This window comes from Paroedura picta, chromosome 3 (assembly GCF_049243985.1).
Source record: "Paroedura picta isolate Pp20150507F chromosome 3, Ppicta_v3.0, whole genome shotgun sequence".
NCBI lineage: Eukaryota > Metazoa > Chordata > Lepidosauria > Squamata > Gekkonidae > Paroedura > Paroedura picta.
The window spans coordinates 154,302,999-154,318,930 of NC_135371.1; the positions used below are offsets into that span (position 1 = coordinate 154,302,999).

Genomic DNA, 15,932 nt, shown 5'->3' on the forward strand with positions numbered 1-15,932 from the left:
GCACAGGAGGTGGGGCAGTGAAGTTCCCAGTGCATAAACGGTCTGAGTGAGTGTCCCCTGAGAATTTTTTTGTTCTGCACTGATTTTCCACCTGTCCTGGTTCAGCATGCATTTCATATGCTATTTTCCTGGGGTTTTAAAGAGTGGTTATACTGCGATTCTTCCTATTTCACCCCAAAACCGGAGCATTTTCATTGTGGAGTAACTTCCACAAATTCCAGCTTCCTGGTATCCCTCTCCAAATTTGTAAAGTGAATCTGAACCCCTTCTCCAGAGCCCGTTCTCATTGATCCATCTCGATACTATTTTACTGGCCTGGTTTGACAGAAGCTAATCTAGCCCAACTTGAGGTTCTGTCTTTGGAGCCCTTCTGGTTTGGAGTGATTCCAGAAGGCCAAGAACTTCACAGTAGTCTCTGTTCCTTTCCTCCAGGGATCCTGATGGCTTGGATAAATTTGCCATGAGTGACCAAAAAGTCATAGCCCTCGAGATCCACATCACCAACTATCCCTCAGATGCAGCAGAGCCACAGCGGGACGGTGATGATGCCCATGAAGCCATGCTGCTTGTCATCCTGCCACCTACCTTGCCTTATTCCGCTTTACGCCCCTACAATGCTACGGTAGACCTTGGCAAACAGTTTGATATAGTGATTAGAGGGTAGCAAAGGAAAGGGCTCATCTTGTGGTGTTCAGAACTGTTATTTCGGAGAAGGGATTTGTGTTGAGTTCTAAAGGAAGCTGAAACTGTCCACTAGGATGTGAACATAGGAGCCAGAGCTGCTATAGCTAGGTTTGGAAGATGTTAGCACAGAAAAGTTAGAAATTCTGGCATTGGGGAGAGGGGATATAGAGGAATGTTGGAGGTATGGGGTTATTTTTAAGTACAGCGCACCACCTGAAAACTGGGTTGTAGGCTACTGTAGAGTCTGATGGAACCACATCTGTAATCAGTTTGGGATCTCTTAGGAGATGAGAGACACATGATTCCTGTTCACTTCTATGAGAACTGGAAATGAAATCATAGCTGATAAAGAGTAGAACGGCCTCCTTCATGGTATCCTACTCACAACGATGCTGGGTGGCCAGGCCAAGCATGAATAGCTGCTGACGCAAAGAGAATAGCAGTGGGCACACAGTTGTATCAGGCTGATGTCAAGTTGCTGAGTAATCTTTCTTTCTTGATGAGTCTTGATCTCCATTTTGCATGGCCCTGTCTCCTTCCAGCAACTCACACCTCTGCAGAATCTGAGGTGTTGACTGGTTGAGACCAGTCAGCTAGCAAGCTCTAGATTCTGTCACTTATTGCTGGCTTGTAAGAGACTTGCCTCTGTGCATCCTCACTGACTCCATTTTGGACATCTGTGATGCTGCATCTGCTTTACCCCATCCTGCAGCTGTCTTTCCCAGCTTTAAGAAGTTAAGAACACAAGGGGAGAAAGTAAATAATGATGGCCAATCATCCATGTACTCATTTGCCTTCCCCCACAATAATTTCTTTCTGGCTGCAATTCTGGTGACACTCCCGAATTGTATCCCCTCCTGTGGGGTGGGATATTTCCAGGTCTTTCTGTGCTCAAGTCAGGTACAAAGCTGCATGTCTGGTGCAAAAGGTTTGTGAAGAAGGGTGGGGAAGGAAAGTATGAGAACCTTCTGGGCAGTAGCTTGGGACGGTGTTTCGGAAGCCAGGGAGGGACTGGCCAAGGTTTTCCAAGTTGTTCCACTGTTGGAGCAGCTATTTACAGCCCACCTAGCCTCAATGTCCACATTTCCCGGCCTTGCTAGGGTTTTACATTACAAATGTATTTGTTTTGATGATTTGTTGGTGGGGGAGGGGGTGCACTCAATGCTCATGGCTTCTGCATCTGTGCCTCTTATGCCATCTTGTCTATTGCAGGAGAAGGCCCCGTCCTGTATTGTGTCTAACCAGAATGCCTCCCTTGTGGAATGTGAGCTCGGGAACCCCATGAAGCGTGGAGCACAGGTGATAAGCTGCCCAGCCTCAACCCCACCATCACAAACACACACCGTGATTCCGCACACTCATACAGCTTTTGCTTTCTTTCCCTATTTCCGCTCTCAGGTTCGGTTCTATCTGGTTCTGGGCACCTCTGGCATTACCTTGGAGACCACAGAGCTGGAAGTACAACTAGAGCTTAGCACGTGAGTACTGGGTCTGCCCCCCTTCCAAGCAGAAAGCTTGTTTACATCAAAGCAAAGCACATTGCAAGACTCTCCCCACCACCGGGCACCTGTGCAGGTTCAGGATGAGCTGTTATCCTCTGCAAGGTGATCTGGCCAGATGCTGGAGGCATCAAACAATCAGGGCTTAGTGGATATCGGCAGTCAAAACGAACATATTGCCAAAACTGAACCTTTGTTTTGAATGTGACCGACATATTGAAGAGACCATGGTTAAATCTTGGCAAAGAGTAATAATTTCACATGGAATGGGACAAGACCAAGGATAAGATTCAAGGTACTACAAGATAATTAAAAAGTAGTGACACCCAGGCTCTCACAGGTATGTGGGACACATACCTGCTCCAGAGCCCTATAATCCATCCCCTCCCTGTCCTCCTCCCCCTCTGCCCCTCCCGTCCTCTCTGTCCCCCTCCCTCCCTCTCTCTCTCTCACTCTCACACACACAAACACACCTATGCAAACCTCTTCCCTCTCCACTTTCTCTCCTTCCCTCTTCCTTTCCGACCTACTCCCCAGTCCCCCACTCCCAGACACACACAAAAACACACGTACAAAGAGGCCTCCCCCCTCTCCTCACCTTTCTGGTGGCACTGGCCCCCCCAGCCACCTGCTGCCTTGCAATGTGCCCTGGCCTGGTGGGGGCGGGGGGGCGGGGGGGGCGGTGGCCTGCCCAGCTGTTGTGCTGCCCTGCAACTGCACAGGCCTTCCCGGGCAGGACGGCTGTGGCCCGGCTTCCTCCCAAAAGGGCCCGCACTGCCCCAGCATCTTCTGGTGCGCTTCCTGGGACGGGGCTACAGGCATCACGCCCGTACCCATTTCCGTCCCAGAAGGGGCTGCTCCAGAAGAAGTGTCCCACATCAAAAAGTGGAAGCCTTACAGCCTCAAATATTTATTCATATAAAGAAGCAGCAGCATTGGTTTGGACAACTGACTGGATTATCAACCCTCAAGGAAGTAATCTTAATGGACTCTATGTGAGTGGGGGGAATCATTACAAATAAAACGATTATCTTTCCGCCTACTAAAAGCTGTATTGCGGCCCCGACAACACACTTCTTAAAACAGGAGGCAATTGGTCCTGACTGTCTGTGTGTGTGTGTGCGCGTGCGGGGGGGGGGGGGGTTTCCACCGCTGCCCCTCTCCACCATGTGTGTGCCTGTTCGGCCAGCTGGCTGGCTAACTCGCTGCATGAAGAGCTCCTTAACTCTGGGGTTTTTGCGGTGCTTGCTTCCAGGTAAACAGGCGAGTCCGGTGAGCAGCCAGCTTGCCACAAGAGAGAGTGCCCCGCTCATTCACCTGCCCGCCTGGCATCCTCATGCACTTTCGAACCAATGCACGCTTTGGTCCAGCCTGGTCCAGTGCAGCACCGCAACTCTCCTCCACCATATGCACTCTGGGTTGGCTGGCCAGCTGGCTAGCTAGCTACAAGGAGGCACTTGGCTCCAGGGCCTCTGCACTACTCTTTGCCTTGCCTCTCTTCCAGAGCTGGGATCAGATCAGGCCAGAAAGGGGGGTTCCCCAACAGGTGCCAGCAGCTGGAATCCTGCCTGATGCGGGCCTCACACCTGTGGGGTGGGTGAGGAGGTGGCGGAGCAACTGCTTTCCCTTCTGCTCGCCAGCCTCCCCAAGGGGGATATTGCCTCAGTTCTCTAGAGCAGGGGTAGTCAACCTGTGGCCCTCTAGATGTTTATGGACTACAATTCACATGAGCCCCTGCCAGTGAATGGGAATTGTAGTCCATGGACATCTGGAGGGCCACTTTGCCTACCCCTGCTCTAGAGAGCCATCACATTAGGGTTTGGTCAGGTGGCCCCAGAGGAAGTCTGGCAGTTTAGGGAGGCACGTGATAGTTGCCAGGCACCGCCATGGTTTATCCCCACCAACGTGACCATTTCATCTCTTCCAGGATCTCAGAGCAGCCTGGGCTGGCCCCTGTGTTCGCACGAGCCCTCGTGGTTATGGAGCTTCCTCTCTCTATCGCTGGGTAAGGGCTCTCTCAGTGTACACGTTTATTTCCTGGGCTGAAAGATAGACACTGATTGCTGTACTGCAAAGGAAGATTTCTCCTTGAGACACAACAGGAAGCAGAGGAGAATTCAGGAAATATGTATGATAAGGAACCGTCTGAAATCTAATAAGTTGGTCTTTCTTGGGGGAGGGGGGGAAATCCATTTGCGTTTTCAGTTCTGCTGTAACAAATATATGCAGACATGTTCAGCTACCATACTGGAGTCATGCCCCCAGAAGTTTGAGCAGCCTTTATCTAGAATTTGGTGCTTCTTTGTGTAGCCCTAGGCATCCATGCCCATTCGAGACAGTTATGGACTTGTTCTCCCTTGCTCCATGGTGAAAAGCACAATTTAATTATTAGTGTGTCAAACTAGGGTCTGGAAGATCCAGGTTCAAATCCCTCACTCTTCCATGGACACTTATGGGGGTTCCTTGGGCCAGTCACACAGACTCAGCCTAACTTGCACCACAGGGTTTTTGTGAAGAAATATGGAAGAGAGAAGGATTTAAGCCACGTTGGCTCCCTCCTGGAAGAAAAATGAAGGTATGAATGGAAGACCTAAAAAAACCAAACTGTAAGCTGAATTGAACTACCTCACTGGTTCCAGAGCCTTGGTTTCACATGGCCATGGAGTACGTCATGGAAGAAACAAGTCTGTTTGTACTCAGGTGGCCTTGGGTGCTGTCATTTGCCAATCGGCAGCAGCTGGATTGCCACCAGCCCGTCTTTTGAGATTTTTACCCATTCATGTCGAACCCGCCCTTCTCTCTGCAGCATCGCTGAGCCACAGCAGCTCTTCTTCAGCGGGCAGGTGCGGGGGGAGAGCGCCATGACGAGGGAGAGTGAGGTGGGCAGCCCTGTGCGCTACAAAGTGACGGTGAGTGACAGGGGCCAAATCTTCAGCCCTTCCGCATAGCCCCTGCAGCTACCAGCAAGTTATAACTAGGGAGGGGAAAGGGTTTGAGCCAGGAGAAGGGTGTGCAAAAAAATGTTTTTTTCCAGTTTGAGTCTATTGGGTCGCCCAAAATTTTGGGCTTCCCTGAAAACCTGGGTGCAAATACTGATTTGGTATTCAAATCTGGGATTTTTCAGAAATCCCAAATTTTTCAGGTCCAGTAGATTTAAGATGAATAAAACACACATTTTTTTAAAGCTAGGATTGCCTGAGGTGCGGGAACTTAGAACTCCTCCATGGACGATCCCAGACCGTCTCTGTTACAGCACAGTTTAAACTGAGCTACAAAGGGAAGCAGCCCAGCCCAGGTGGGCAATGCTTGCAACTCCCACTGTCCGAGCTAATCCCAGGCTGGCCCTCCATTTAAAGCCCTCTGTTTTGCTTCCCTCTGTTTGGACTTGGGCGGTGGGGCAAAATGGAAGCTTTAACTGGCTGCCAGCTATTTAAAACGCACAGCTGATGGGCAGACCTATCAAGCTATGAGGTTTAAATGGCTGGCAGCTATTTCAGCGGTCCATTTCACATCCCTTCACTTGGAGGGTGGGGGTGGGGGAGCAAAACAGGATTGGCATAGCTCCAAATAAAAGCCAGGAAGATTTCACTTTTCTTAGGACAACTAAACAGGTAGCCGAAACATATTCTCTAATCTGTATTTGGCTTAAAAATAAGTGCCCCCCCCCCCCGTTCACGTGAACCGGGTGCACATACCTAGCTAGGAGCTGATTTGATAACTCTGCAACTCCAGTGAGGGTGATGGTAGGGGCATGGGATCAATAGGATTGGAATTAGGAAATGGTGAGCTAAGATAGCTAAGAGCATTAGAAGAGCCTGGCTGCATCAGACCAGCGGCCTTCCTGGTCCAGCATCCTCTTTTACACAGTCATCCTGATGGGGCCAACCTGCAGGGCATAGAGGTCTTCCCAGACACTAAATCCTAGTGCTAGATTTCAGTGGTTTGCCATTTCTGAGTTCTTGGGTAACAACTAAGTCTTTGCTAGATATCACTGATTTTTGGTCCCTCGGAATAAATTGTGGATGCTTCTGTCCCAGTTGTTTTACTTATGATCACATAGAGAAGAGGATCTACTTCTTAATCATCCTACAGTGTGAATATTAGGGACGCCAAGGCTCCCCCGGTCACTGGCGGTGGATGGGGGGGAAAGGGTCGCTAGTTCTACGTTGGGAAACTCCTGGAAATTTGGGGATGGCGCCTGGGGAGGACAAGGACCTCAGCGGGGTACAAGGCCACTGAATCCACCTCCAAAGCATCCATTTTCACCGGGGGAATCGAACTCTGTCATCTGGAGATGAGCTGTAATTGCAGGGGATCCACAGGTCCCACCTGGAAGTTGGCAGCCCCAGTGAATAAAGAGATCTTTCTTTTTTTTTTAAGAATGCATTTTTAAACCCTTCCAGTATGGGAGGAAAGTTTGACTATAAAGCTAACGAGTGGTAATTATGCAAAAAGGTGTTTGTACATGGAATAAACCCCATAGGGCAAGGGCTTGTTCATGGACTACAATTCCCATGAGCCCCTGCCAGCAAACGCTGGCAGGCGCTCATGGGAATTGTAGTCCATGAAAATCTGGAGGACCACAGGAGACGTGCTCCCCTTTCTCATTGGATGGCACTTTCTTCCCCTGTCTGCCTTGCATGGCGCTTCACACGCTTCCTCCTGCATCAGGTCTCCAACAGAGGCCAGTCGCTGAACACACTGGGCTCAGCCTTCCTCAACGTCTTGTGGCCCCATGAAATCGCCAACGGGAAGTGGCTCCTCTACCCACTCCGGATGGAGCTGGAAATGTCGACTCAGCCGCAGAAGCGAACAGCCTGCACCCCAGCTCCAAACACACTGAACCTGGCTCTGGTAAGAAGCCCGATATGCTCAGGGAAAGCCTTGTGTGGCGGCGAGAGGGCTGGATCTTCTAAGCCCACCTTTTCTGCAGCTTTGGGCTTGGACCTTCTGCAGCGTGTGATAAAGCAGCACTCCTAGAGGGACCCTCTGTCTGACCCCTTCTAGGGATGTCCATAAAATAATAATTTATTTCCCCAAATATTTCAGCCAACGCTTGCATACTACCACTGGGACATTTGTCAGCAAAGGACTTTTTTTCTACTGCCCATACGTCTGCAATCCTTGAATGGAGAATGTATTTTGCGTGCCCCAACCATTGTGCCTTGTTTCCCCACCCTAAATTTTTGTTGCATATGGTTCCTTATGCAATTGCACAGTCCTTGCTATTGTTCCTTGTTCCCCTTTCAAAAATGAAGACCTGAATTCTTCAAGGCATATTCCCCGTGCAATATACAAAGGCAAGGCTTTGTTCCGTGTTATTTCACATTTGGAAACACAACACTGATTTCACTCATTGTGGCACATGATTGTGGAGCTGCTGCTTTTTTATAGATCCTGGGGAAAGGTGTGCCCAACTCTTACTTACCCTCCCTCCCCTCCCTCCCTCTGTTCATTAGGAGCCTCCTCACCACTACCAGGGCAGGAAGAAGCGAGAGGCTGACCAGGCAGGTGCTGCCAGTCAGACGCGGACTTACTGGGAGAGGAGGAAAAATGTCACCTTGGTGAGTGAGGCCAAGGATGGGGATGTGTGTTGGGGCTGGGCGCTTTTGTCTGTTCAGAAGATTGTTGGCCAAGCACAAAATTGTAGTCCATAGACATCTGGAGAGCCACATTTTGGCCACCCTTGGTTTAGGCCAGGGGTAGTCAAACTGCGGCCCTCCAGATGTCCATGGACTACAATTCCCATGAGCCCCTGCCAGCATTGACTACTCCTGGTTTAGGCAGTAATATGCATGAAAGTATGAAAACACTGCAGGTGGCCACTGACAACAACAAAACGCCCCTCTGCCTTAATCTTTGTTCTATGCCATGTTTAATGTTGGGGCTAAGGAAGACGGGGCTGATTGGAACTGTGGTCATTTCCTAAGTTGCACCATCTGCATGCTTTCCCTCCTCCTGTTTCAGGACTGTGATTTGGGGACTGCTCACTGCCAGCACTTCCAGTGTCCTCTCTACAGCTTTGACCGCTCCGCTGTGCTCACCATCTGGGGCCGCCTCTGGAACAGCACCTTTTTGGAAGTGAGTCCAGTTTTCCTTGCTTGGGGACAGCAGAGTCGAAATATCTGGAGTAGGGGACTGCCACTTTTATGGAGGTGACTCATCCCAATAGATCTAATTTTGGGTCAGGGTACATGACAGCCAGCATGGTTTGGTGGTTAGAATGCTGGAGGTGTGAGACCTGGGTTCAAGTCCCCATTCTGCCATGGAAGCTTGCTGGGTGACCTTGGGCTGGTCATGCGCTATTATTATTATTATTATTATTATTATTATTATTATTATTATTAGCCTATCATACAGGGTTGTTGTGAGGATAAAATGGGGGAGAGGAGAATGATGTAAGCTGCTTTGGGTTTCCTTTGGAGGGCAAAAAGTGGGGGATAAATGAAGTAAATAAACAAGACGAGTAACGATTAACTCCATGATCAGCCACGTTTATTGGAATTGAAATGGCTTGACTCATAACTGTGTTGGCTGCAGTCCTCCCACAAAGTTTCTTAAAGAGGCACAGTAATGTATGCAAAATAACTGTAGTTCTACAGGGCCTGTAAGACGGAGCTCTTCTGCGGGGCCTATGGTTGAAGCCAATTATATCTAAATCATGGGCTTCCCTCCCACCTGTTCTGCTCTCCCTTCCTCTTCCGACACCTCCTAGTACCCAACACCTGGCAGGCTATAAATAATCAATCCAGTAATCTTTCCTGACGCTATTGTGTCTAATTGTGGTTCAAAATTTTTAATCTGTTTATATTGTTTTATACATGAAGTATACTGGTTTTTACTGTGTTTTAGATTCTGTAAACTGCCCCGAGATGGCATGTCCAAGAACGGCGGCATACAAATCAATCAGTCAATTAATTAATAAATTAAATTAAATAGCTGGAGCATCTTGACTCCGTCATTCCCTGTGGGACATCCCAGGGACCTCTGGCTGTTCTGATCGGGGCTGACTAATCCATTAGGCCCAGATAATTTTAGGCCCACAAAAACGTTTTACATTTTTTCTCGTGTCAGGGGGAAAAATAAATCTTTAGGTCCCATAAAAAAACTATTACATTTTGCTTAAAACAGAAAAAAATAAAACGTTGACTGTCGGGGTTTCTCCGACTTCGCCGCTCCTACCCGGGGACCCACCAACGAGAGGCGTATCACCTGGACCTTTATCCAACCCTGCAGAGCCGGGTCTAGGGGAGTCCTCGGCGGGGGGAATCCCCAACGAGGAGCAGTGTTTACACTTGGGGGACCGGAGAGGAGTGAGGAGCGGTCTTGGCTGGGCAAGGAGCCGCCCAAGATTGAAACGACGGATGCAAGACGCCGGAGCTTCTCCTTTAAGGGTTCGGTGGGCGGGGGATGCGAGGGAGGAAAGCTACTTAATGGGAGAGGTCAGCGTCAGTGAGGAGGTGGGGTTCAGGATAGTGCAAGAAACTATCACTAGCCTGGGAGTTTCAGCCCGGGTTTCCCGGTGGACTCCATTCTGAGATGTCGACTATCTGCCTCAAGTGCTATTCTGACCTGCCTTCCTGTCTGCTGACACCGTGGCGGAGCAAAGAAGAGGAGCGGACCCCTCAAACCCTGACATTGACCTATTTAAAGTTATATCAAAACTAATTTGTAATATTGATATTATTGTGGTGCGAGTGGCCCTGGGAGGCAAAAGGGCCCAGGGCCCATGAAAATCACCATGCAGCCCTGGTTCCGATCTTTCTTGCCCTCAGGAGTACTCAGCAGTGACGTCGGCCGAAGTGATTGTGCGAGCCAGCATCACCGTGAAATCCACCATCAGGAACCTGTTTCTGAAGGACTCCACAACACAGGTGCCAAAACACTCACAGCATAATCCCTTTGCCCCCTTCCTTACACGTTGCAAAATATCTTGCAATGCTGGGAAGAGTCCTCAGGACGTCCCCTCTGACCCCACCCCCTGCCCTGCACACAGTGGTCGCCATTGCTAATTCAGGGGGAAGCAGAATCACAAACTGCAGGGCAACCCCATTTCTCCCTGTCCCAGCTAAATATTTTGGAAAGAGGCAGAAAGTGAACAGGGTCTGCAATCAGGGTCTGCAATCAGCCAGGAAGAAGGCCATTGGGAGAATTCTGTTCAGGCCAGCCATGCAATAACATTGTCCCTTCTTAATGAAATATGAGATTTGGTATGCAAAAAGACAGAGTGGGGTGACACCTGGGAATATGTTGTAGACTGCTCCTTATCTAGAACTGGTGGGCTATGCGTCCCATCCCTGTCTGTCCATCTGGATGCACCTTTTGTACAAAAAACATTTGTGGTTCACCAAATCTCAGTTACATTCCACACAGCCTGCAAGATAGAGCTTTTCCACCAAATTTACTGTTGCGACCAGACAGAAACTATTACCATAACAACTAATTATCCCCCCGTCACCCCCTCCCCCCCTGACTCTTCACTTCTTTCTTATCATCAGTGTTGGTAATTACTCATGTTGTTGCTGACTGTTGCTTTTCATTATGATTTTAAACTTTGCTGATTATTATTGTTTTTATTGTTAAAATGTAAGGTTGTTTGTTGTTCACCGCCCCAAGACGATGAGTCCAAGAGGGACGGTATACAATCGACTTATAACTGACTGACTGACAAATGAATGAATGAATGAATGAATGAATGAATGAATGATGGAATGAGGTTGGCAATAGGCGTTGGTAACTCATACATCTGGGCTCCTCACTGAGTGGGATCGGTCCCTCCAATGATTTCTTGCTCCGTTTGGATTGGCTTCTCACACTTGCCACCCCATTGTTTTCCCCAGATCCCAGTGACTGTCTACCTGGACCCTAGTGTGGCCGTGGCACGTGGCGTGCCCTGGTGGATCATCCTCATTGCCATCCTCGCTGGGATCCTTGTGCTGGGCCTGCTGGTGTCCATCCTATGGAAGGTATGCTGGATGGGAGGACATGGCAGTGGTGGGTGGGATGATTCCATGGGACTCAGTTCACCTGCTGGGTTAGAGCTGGTCTCACAGTGCAGTTCTTTCAGAGCTCCGTCAGCCCCGCCTACCTCACAGGGTGTCTGTTGTGAGAGAGGAAGGCTTTGCAATGGTGCACCGCTTTGAGACTTCATTGGGTAGTGAAAAACGGGGTACAAAAAACCCAGTTCTTCAATGCGGAGTTCTCTTTCCATCAGCCTTGAGATACCATCACTGCTTTGCCACTGGGGTTTACCAGACTGATCCCAGTTTGCTTAGACGTGTCAAAATGTGCCCACTGGCAGCAAAGACTCAACATCAGGAATAAGTGCTTTGCTAATGGCATCTCCTGGCATTAGGAGATTACTTCTATCACAACAGGAACCCAGTCCTAAGAGGCTGTCTCCTGTAGCAATGGGAGTCCTTAAGTCACACACTTGAAGAGGCCTTATCCTGCACCAGCCCATTGGTGTCGTGGTCAAGAGCAGCGGCCTCTAATCTGGCGATCTGGGTTTGATTCCTGCCACTCCACATGCAGCCAGCTGGGTGACCTTGGGCTCATCACAGTCCTGTTAGAGACTGTTCTCACAGAGCAGTCCTGACAGAGCTACCTCAGCACTGGGATGTCCGTTGCGGGGAGAGAAAGAGATGGTGAGACTGCTTCGGGCAGTGACATGCAGGGTACTATCATCATCATCATCATCATCATCATCATCATCATCAGGGTTGGAAGGGATCTCCAGAGTCATCTACTCCAGGGGTAGTCAACCTGTGCAAACGCTGGCAGGGGCTCATGGGAATTGTAGTCCATGGACATCTGGAGGACCACAGGTTGACTACCCCTGATCTAGTCCAACCCCCTGCATAATGCAGGAACTCACAAATATCTGCCCACCCACAATTGTTGTTATTTATTTGTTTGTTTGTTTAATTTCTTACCCGCCACTCCCATATGGCTCGTGGTGGGTTATTATGATTATTAAATTTATTATCCACCACTCCCAGCAAGGTGGCTTGCAGCGGGTTACAGCATTAAAACCCCCACAATAAAATATAAACCACCCCCAGCTTAAAATCAATTTTTCTTTGGGTCCAACCGGCTCTGTATGGCCTGCTCAGCCTGGCAGTGGGTCTCAGCTGAAGTCTTTCACATCTTTTTAACTGCCAGGGGTTGAACTTGAGACTGTCTCCACGTCAAGCAGATAACCTATCACTGACCTGTGGCCCCTTTCTCCATATTGTCCAAACAGTTGCACGACACCAGCTAGAAGACACATTTGGAGGCAGTCGTCTGTGGGCAAGGGCCTCAAGTGCCTGCCCTGAGTTGTGTGATGAGTCACTAGAGCCTGCTTGGGGCCTGTTGGGTACAGATGGCTCTTGGGATGCCATCGTCTCTAAGGCAGCCACTCCCCCTTTCTGCTCTAAGCTTCAGACCCCATTTCTGGGGACTGGTCGCCAGTCTGATGATGCCCTTCCTACTTCTCCCCTCTCCCAGTGTGGCTTCTTCAAGAGAACCAGCCAAGAATCCAAGTATGCCACAAACTATTACCGGGCCCGGTTAGCTATACAGCCCTCTGATGCTGACAGGCAGGCCACGGAGGCCTAGTGGTAATGCCTGGCCTTTCCCACCTGACCCTCCGCTTGTATGTATGCAGCCATGTGAACACAGACGTAGAGGGGGAAGAGCAAAAACTGGACTGCTATCCCTGTGACATCACTAAGACTACTAGTGCATGTGCAACGTGTGCCCTCCCCAGGGTATGCAGGAGTGTGTATGTGCAGGGCTGTGCAGATCACTGCACAGTGTAACAGGAGAAACCACAACGCTCGTGTGCATGTGTGTTGTGTGAATACAGATTTTAGTGATGCATGACCATGAAATAATCGCTGGGTATTCAAGGAGTTTCCTAAATTGGCACTGGAAAACCTAAGTGTCAAGAAACTCTGGGAAATGACAACATGGCAGGGTGCAACTGAACACAATTCTGCAAATGTCTGGGAAGTCAAGTGTATGCCTGCAAAATAATAGGCCTGCAAAATAACGTGTTAATAACACTGGGGTGTGCTGCTGCAAGAAGTGCAAGATTCTGGGACCAGTGAGAAGGTTGTTGTGTGTGAGAATGTGAGTGTGTGCAGAGGGATTTGGATCCATGGTATGTACATGAATCTCCAGGTAGTTCTCGTTTATGGTATCAGATGATGCTCCTGTTACTTTTAGTTCCTTCATATCTCAGGAGCTTCCGACTGTATCAGTTCTCCTGCCCTATCCCTATTTGGGTCAGAATGAAATGTGGGGCCCATGTGACTGGCTCTCTACATTGATTGAAGGAGTATCTATGGTGGGACAGGCAACCGCTTTTACCCGGGGAACCTCTTGCCACTACTGATGGTATTTTAGGTCATTTGATTGATTATGGGGCTAAGCCATCCCTTGGGTGTGAGTTGAGTATGAAAGAGAATACAAGTATGAAAGACGTATACCGATATCTACAGGGAGAGAGTGTGAAGACCCTTGCAAGAGTCTAGGGGTGCCCTGATGGGGATGGATTGTCATGAATGCTGGCGTGGGCATGTCTGAATGCATGGATATGTGTGATGTGTTCCAGGAGCATGATGCGTGCTGAGCTGGTGAATGAAAACGGGGAGCAGAAACGGGAATTTTATCGTGTCTACGATGGTGATTGTAGCCCGTGGCCTGTTGGCAAAACGCAGGATCTCCTGCCTTCCAGCAGCCTGTGGGCTGCATTCCTTGATTTAACACTCAGGGTTTCTTCCTTTCTGTCTAGCTGGGCTTTTTCAAGCGTACCCGCTATGAAGAAGCCAAAGTACCGCAGTATCATGCAGTCAAGATTCCCCGGCAGGAGCGCCAGCTTTTCCGCGAGGAGAAGACAGGCACCATCACCAAGAAGGACTGGATTACCAATTGGAATGGGGACAGCGATGGCCTTGGCCATGTTCCCGCCTCGGCCTAGCAGCGCCCACATTTCAGCCTCCTATGGCAATCCACTGACCGGTAGGAAGTGGCCACCGAGGGGCGGCCCCGGTGGCACCCGCCTGCTCTCCTCTCTGGAAGATCTATGAACACTGGGCTGACCCTTCCCGAGGGGATCGTCAGCAGAGAATTCAGGGAGACGCGTGCTTTAGCACTTGCGATAAACGGATTCTACAAGGCCAAAGATTCTTAGGGTTCATCCTGGTACTCTTTTTTTTCCCTTCCTTCCTTGTAAAGCTGGATAGAACCTGACGTGGGGAACTGATCAGGCGCCACATGGCTCCTCTGCTTTGCTTGGACCACCCGCTTTCCCAGTCCCCCCTGAAGAACCATCTGGTGAAAATAAACCAGAGCACTCTGGTGTTGAGTGCTGGAACTGTATGGCATCACCTCTTCTTCACTGTGGATGTGGGATTTATTTGCTCTGAGAGCCAATTTTGTTGGGGGAGTTGGGGGTGGAGGCGGGGGAGACACAGAACTTAGATTCTCTGGGTTTGTTACTGGGTTTCAACGCCTGCAAGCTTTTTGTAATTTATAGAGTCTCTCTAATTACACGGAAGGCCTGGACTTGAGGGCCAGGGTGGATCTAAAATGACATGCTTTACTACTGCAAGTCTTTACTACTGTTATCAAAGGGCTGCCGCTGTAGGATCCTCTCAGTGGCTCCCCAAGGGATTGCTCCCTTCTCCAAAAAGAAATGAGACCATCGCAACCCTACCCTGTGACAAATGTGCACAGGTCAGAGCAGCTTGTGAAGGCCATTCCTTTCGCCACTGCAATGCAGCAAGCAGCAGTGGGAGGAACCGTGTCCCCAAGAAACAGGCTTGAAAAACCCTCATGTCTGCTCAGAATGCCACAGGGTGCTTCTCCAGGCTTTCTAACACCTCCTTGGTCACCTCCTTGGCTATGTTGGCACACACACAAATAAATACACATCTTGGGTAACGTTAGACCCCTGTCTTTCTGGCCACAGTTGTATGGAATATTTAAAATATGGGCTGGTTTAATACCGGTGGTGTTGCTCCGTTCCATTGGGTGTCCCTTCCTCCTTTGATGCCTGTATCCCCCTGGTGAGGTGCAATTATCCACACTCTGCTGCAGTTGTTTCCGTCCGTCATGGCATACAAATCAAGGGCCAAGAGTGTCTTGTTCTGCTCTAGGATGTACATATTTAGGAAGAACAGGAGGCTGTGCTTTCCCACTTCTCTTCATGTTTCAGTCCAGCTCCAAGTTTTTCATTTCGCTCCTTTCCAAGTGCTGTGGCTGGGATGGACTATCGCTGTCGATTTTCCACAACCTCTGCCCTACCCAGACTGTAACCCAGAGGTGTCTAACATATGGCCCATGGGCAGAAGTGGCCCCGCCGGGATTCTTATCTGGCCAGCAAGCAACTGGTCATTCATTCCCTTTATGGCCAGATGATAGAGGCTGCGCATTATGTTCCTGTATACGGTCCCAGTGCTAATGAGTAATGGGAGGTGGTAATAGGAGGCTGAGAAGCTGGGAGGTACTTTGAGGAAATATTGTACGAGTGTTAATGTTTAAAGCATATCTGCATTTTGAGTACAATATAATATTAATTGGGGATGGACCAAGATGGGGATGAACCAAGATGGGTATTAGTTGGTCTGCGCCTCTTGTGGCGCAGAGTGGTAAGCAGCAGAAATGCTGTCTAAAGCTGTCTGCCCATGAAGTTGGGAGTTCGATCCCAGCAGCTGGCTCAAGGTTTACTGAGCCTTCCATCCTTCCGAGGTCGGTAAA

At 49.5% G+C, this 15,932-nt stretch overlaps 1 protein-coding gene across 6 annotated transcripts in view; it reads left to right on the forward strand.

Annotated features, from left to right (window-relative positions):
- The window catches only part of ITGA7 (integrin subunit alpha 7), a 67,874-nt gene extending 52,758 nt beyond the window's left edge, over positions 1-15,116 (forward strand). For 4 of the 6 annotated variants that reach the window (XM_077328771.1, XM_077328766.1, XM_077328765.1 and 1 more), the window contains 11 exons: positions 433-622; positions 1,897-1,983; positions 2,083-2,162; positions 4,111-4,188; positions 4,990-5,092; positions 6,855-7,037; positions 7,643-7,747; positions 8,151-8,264; positions 9,959-10,057; positions 11,024-11,149; positions 13,966-15,116. In XM_077328771.1, the coding sequence (XP_077184886.1) occupies positions 433-622; positions 1,897-1,983; positions 2,083-2,162; positions 4,111-4,188; positions 4,990-5,092; positions 6,855-7,037; positions 7,643-7,747; positions 8,151-8,264; positions 9,959-10,057; positions 11,024-11,149; positions 13,966-14,151 (1,351 nt within the window). In that variant the 3' untranslated portion in view covers positions 14,152-15,116. Of the gene's footprint in view, positions 1-432; positions 623-1,896; positions 1,984-2,082; positions 2,163-4,110; positions 4,189-4,989; positions 5,093-6,854; positions 7,038-7,642; positions 7,748-8,150; positions 8,265-9,958; positions 10,058-11,023; positions 11,150-12,674; positions 12,823-13,965 lie in introns of all 6 variants that reach the window. The other 2 variants (XM_077328767.1, XM_077328768.1) reach the window with 2 other exon arrangements.
- The last annotated feature ends 816 nt before the right edge of the window (positions 15,117-15,932 follow it).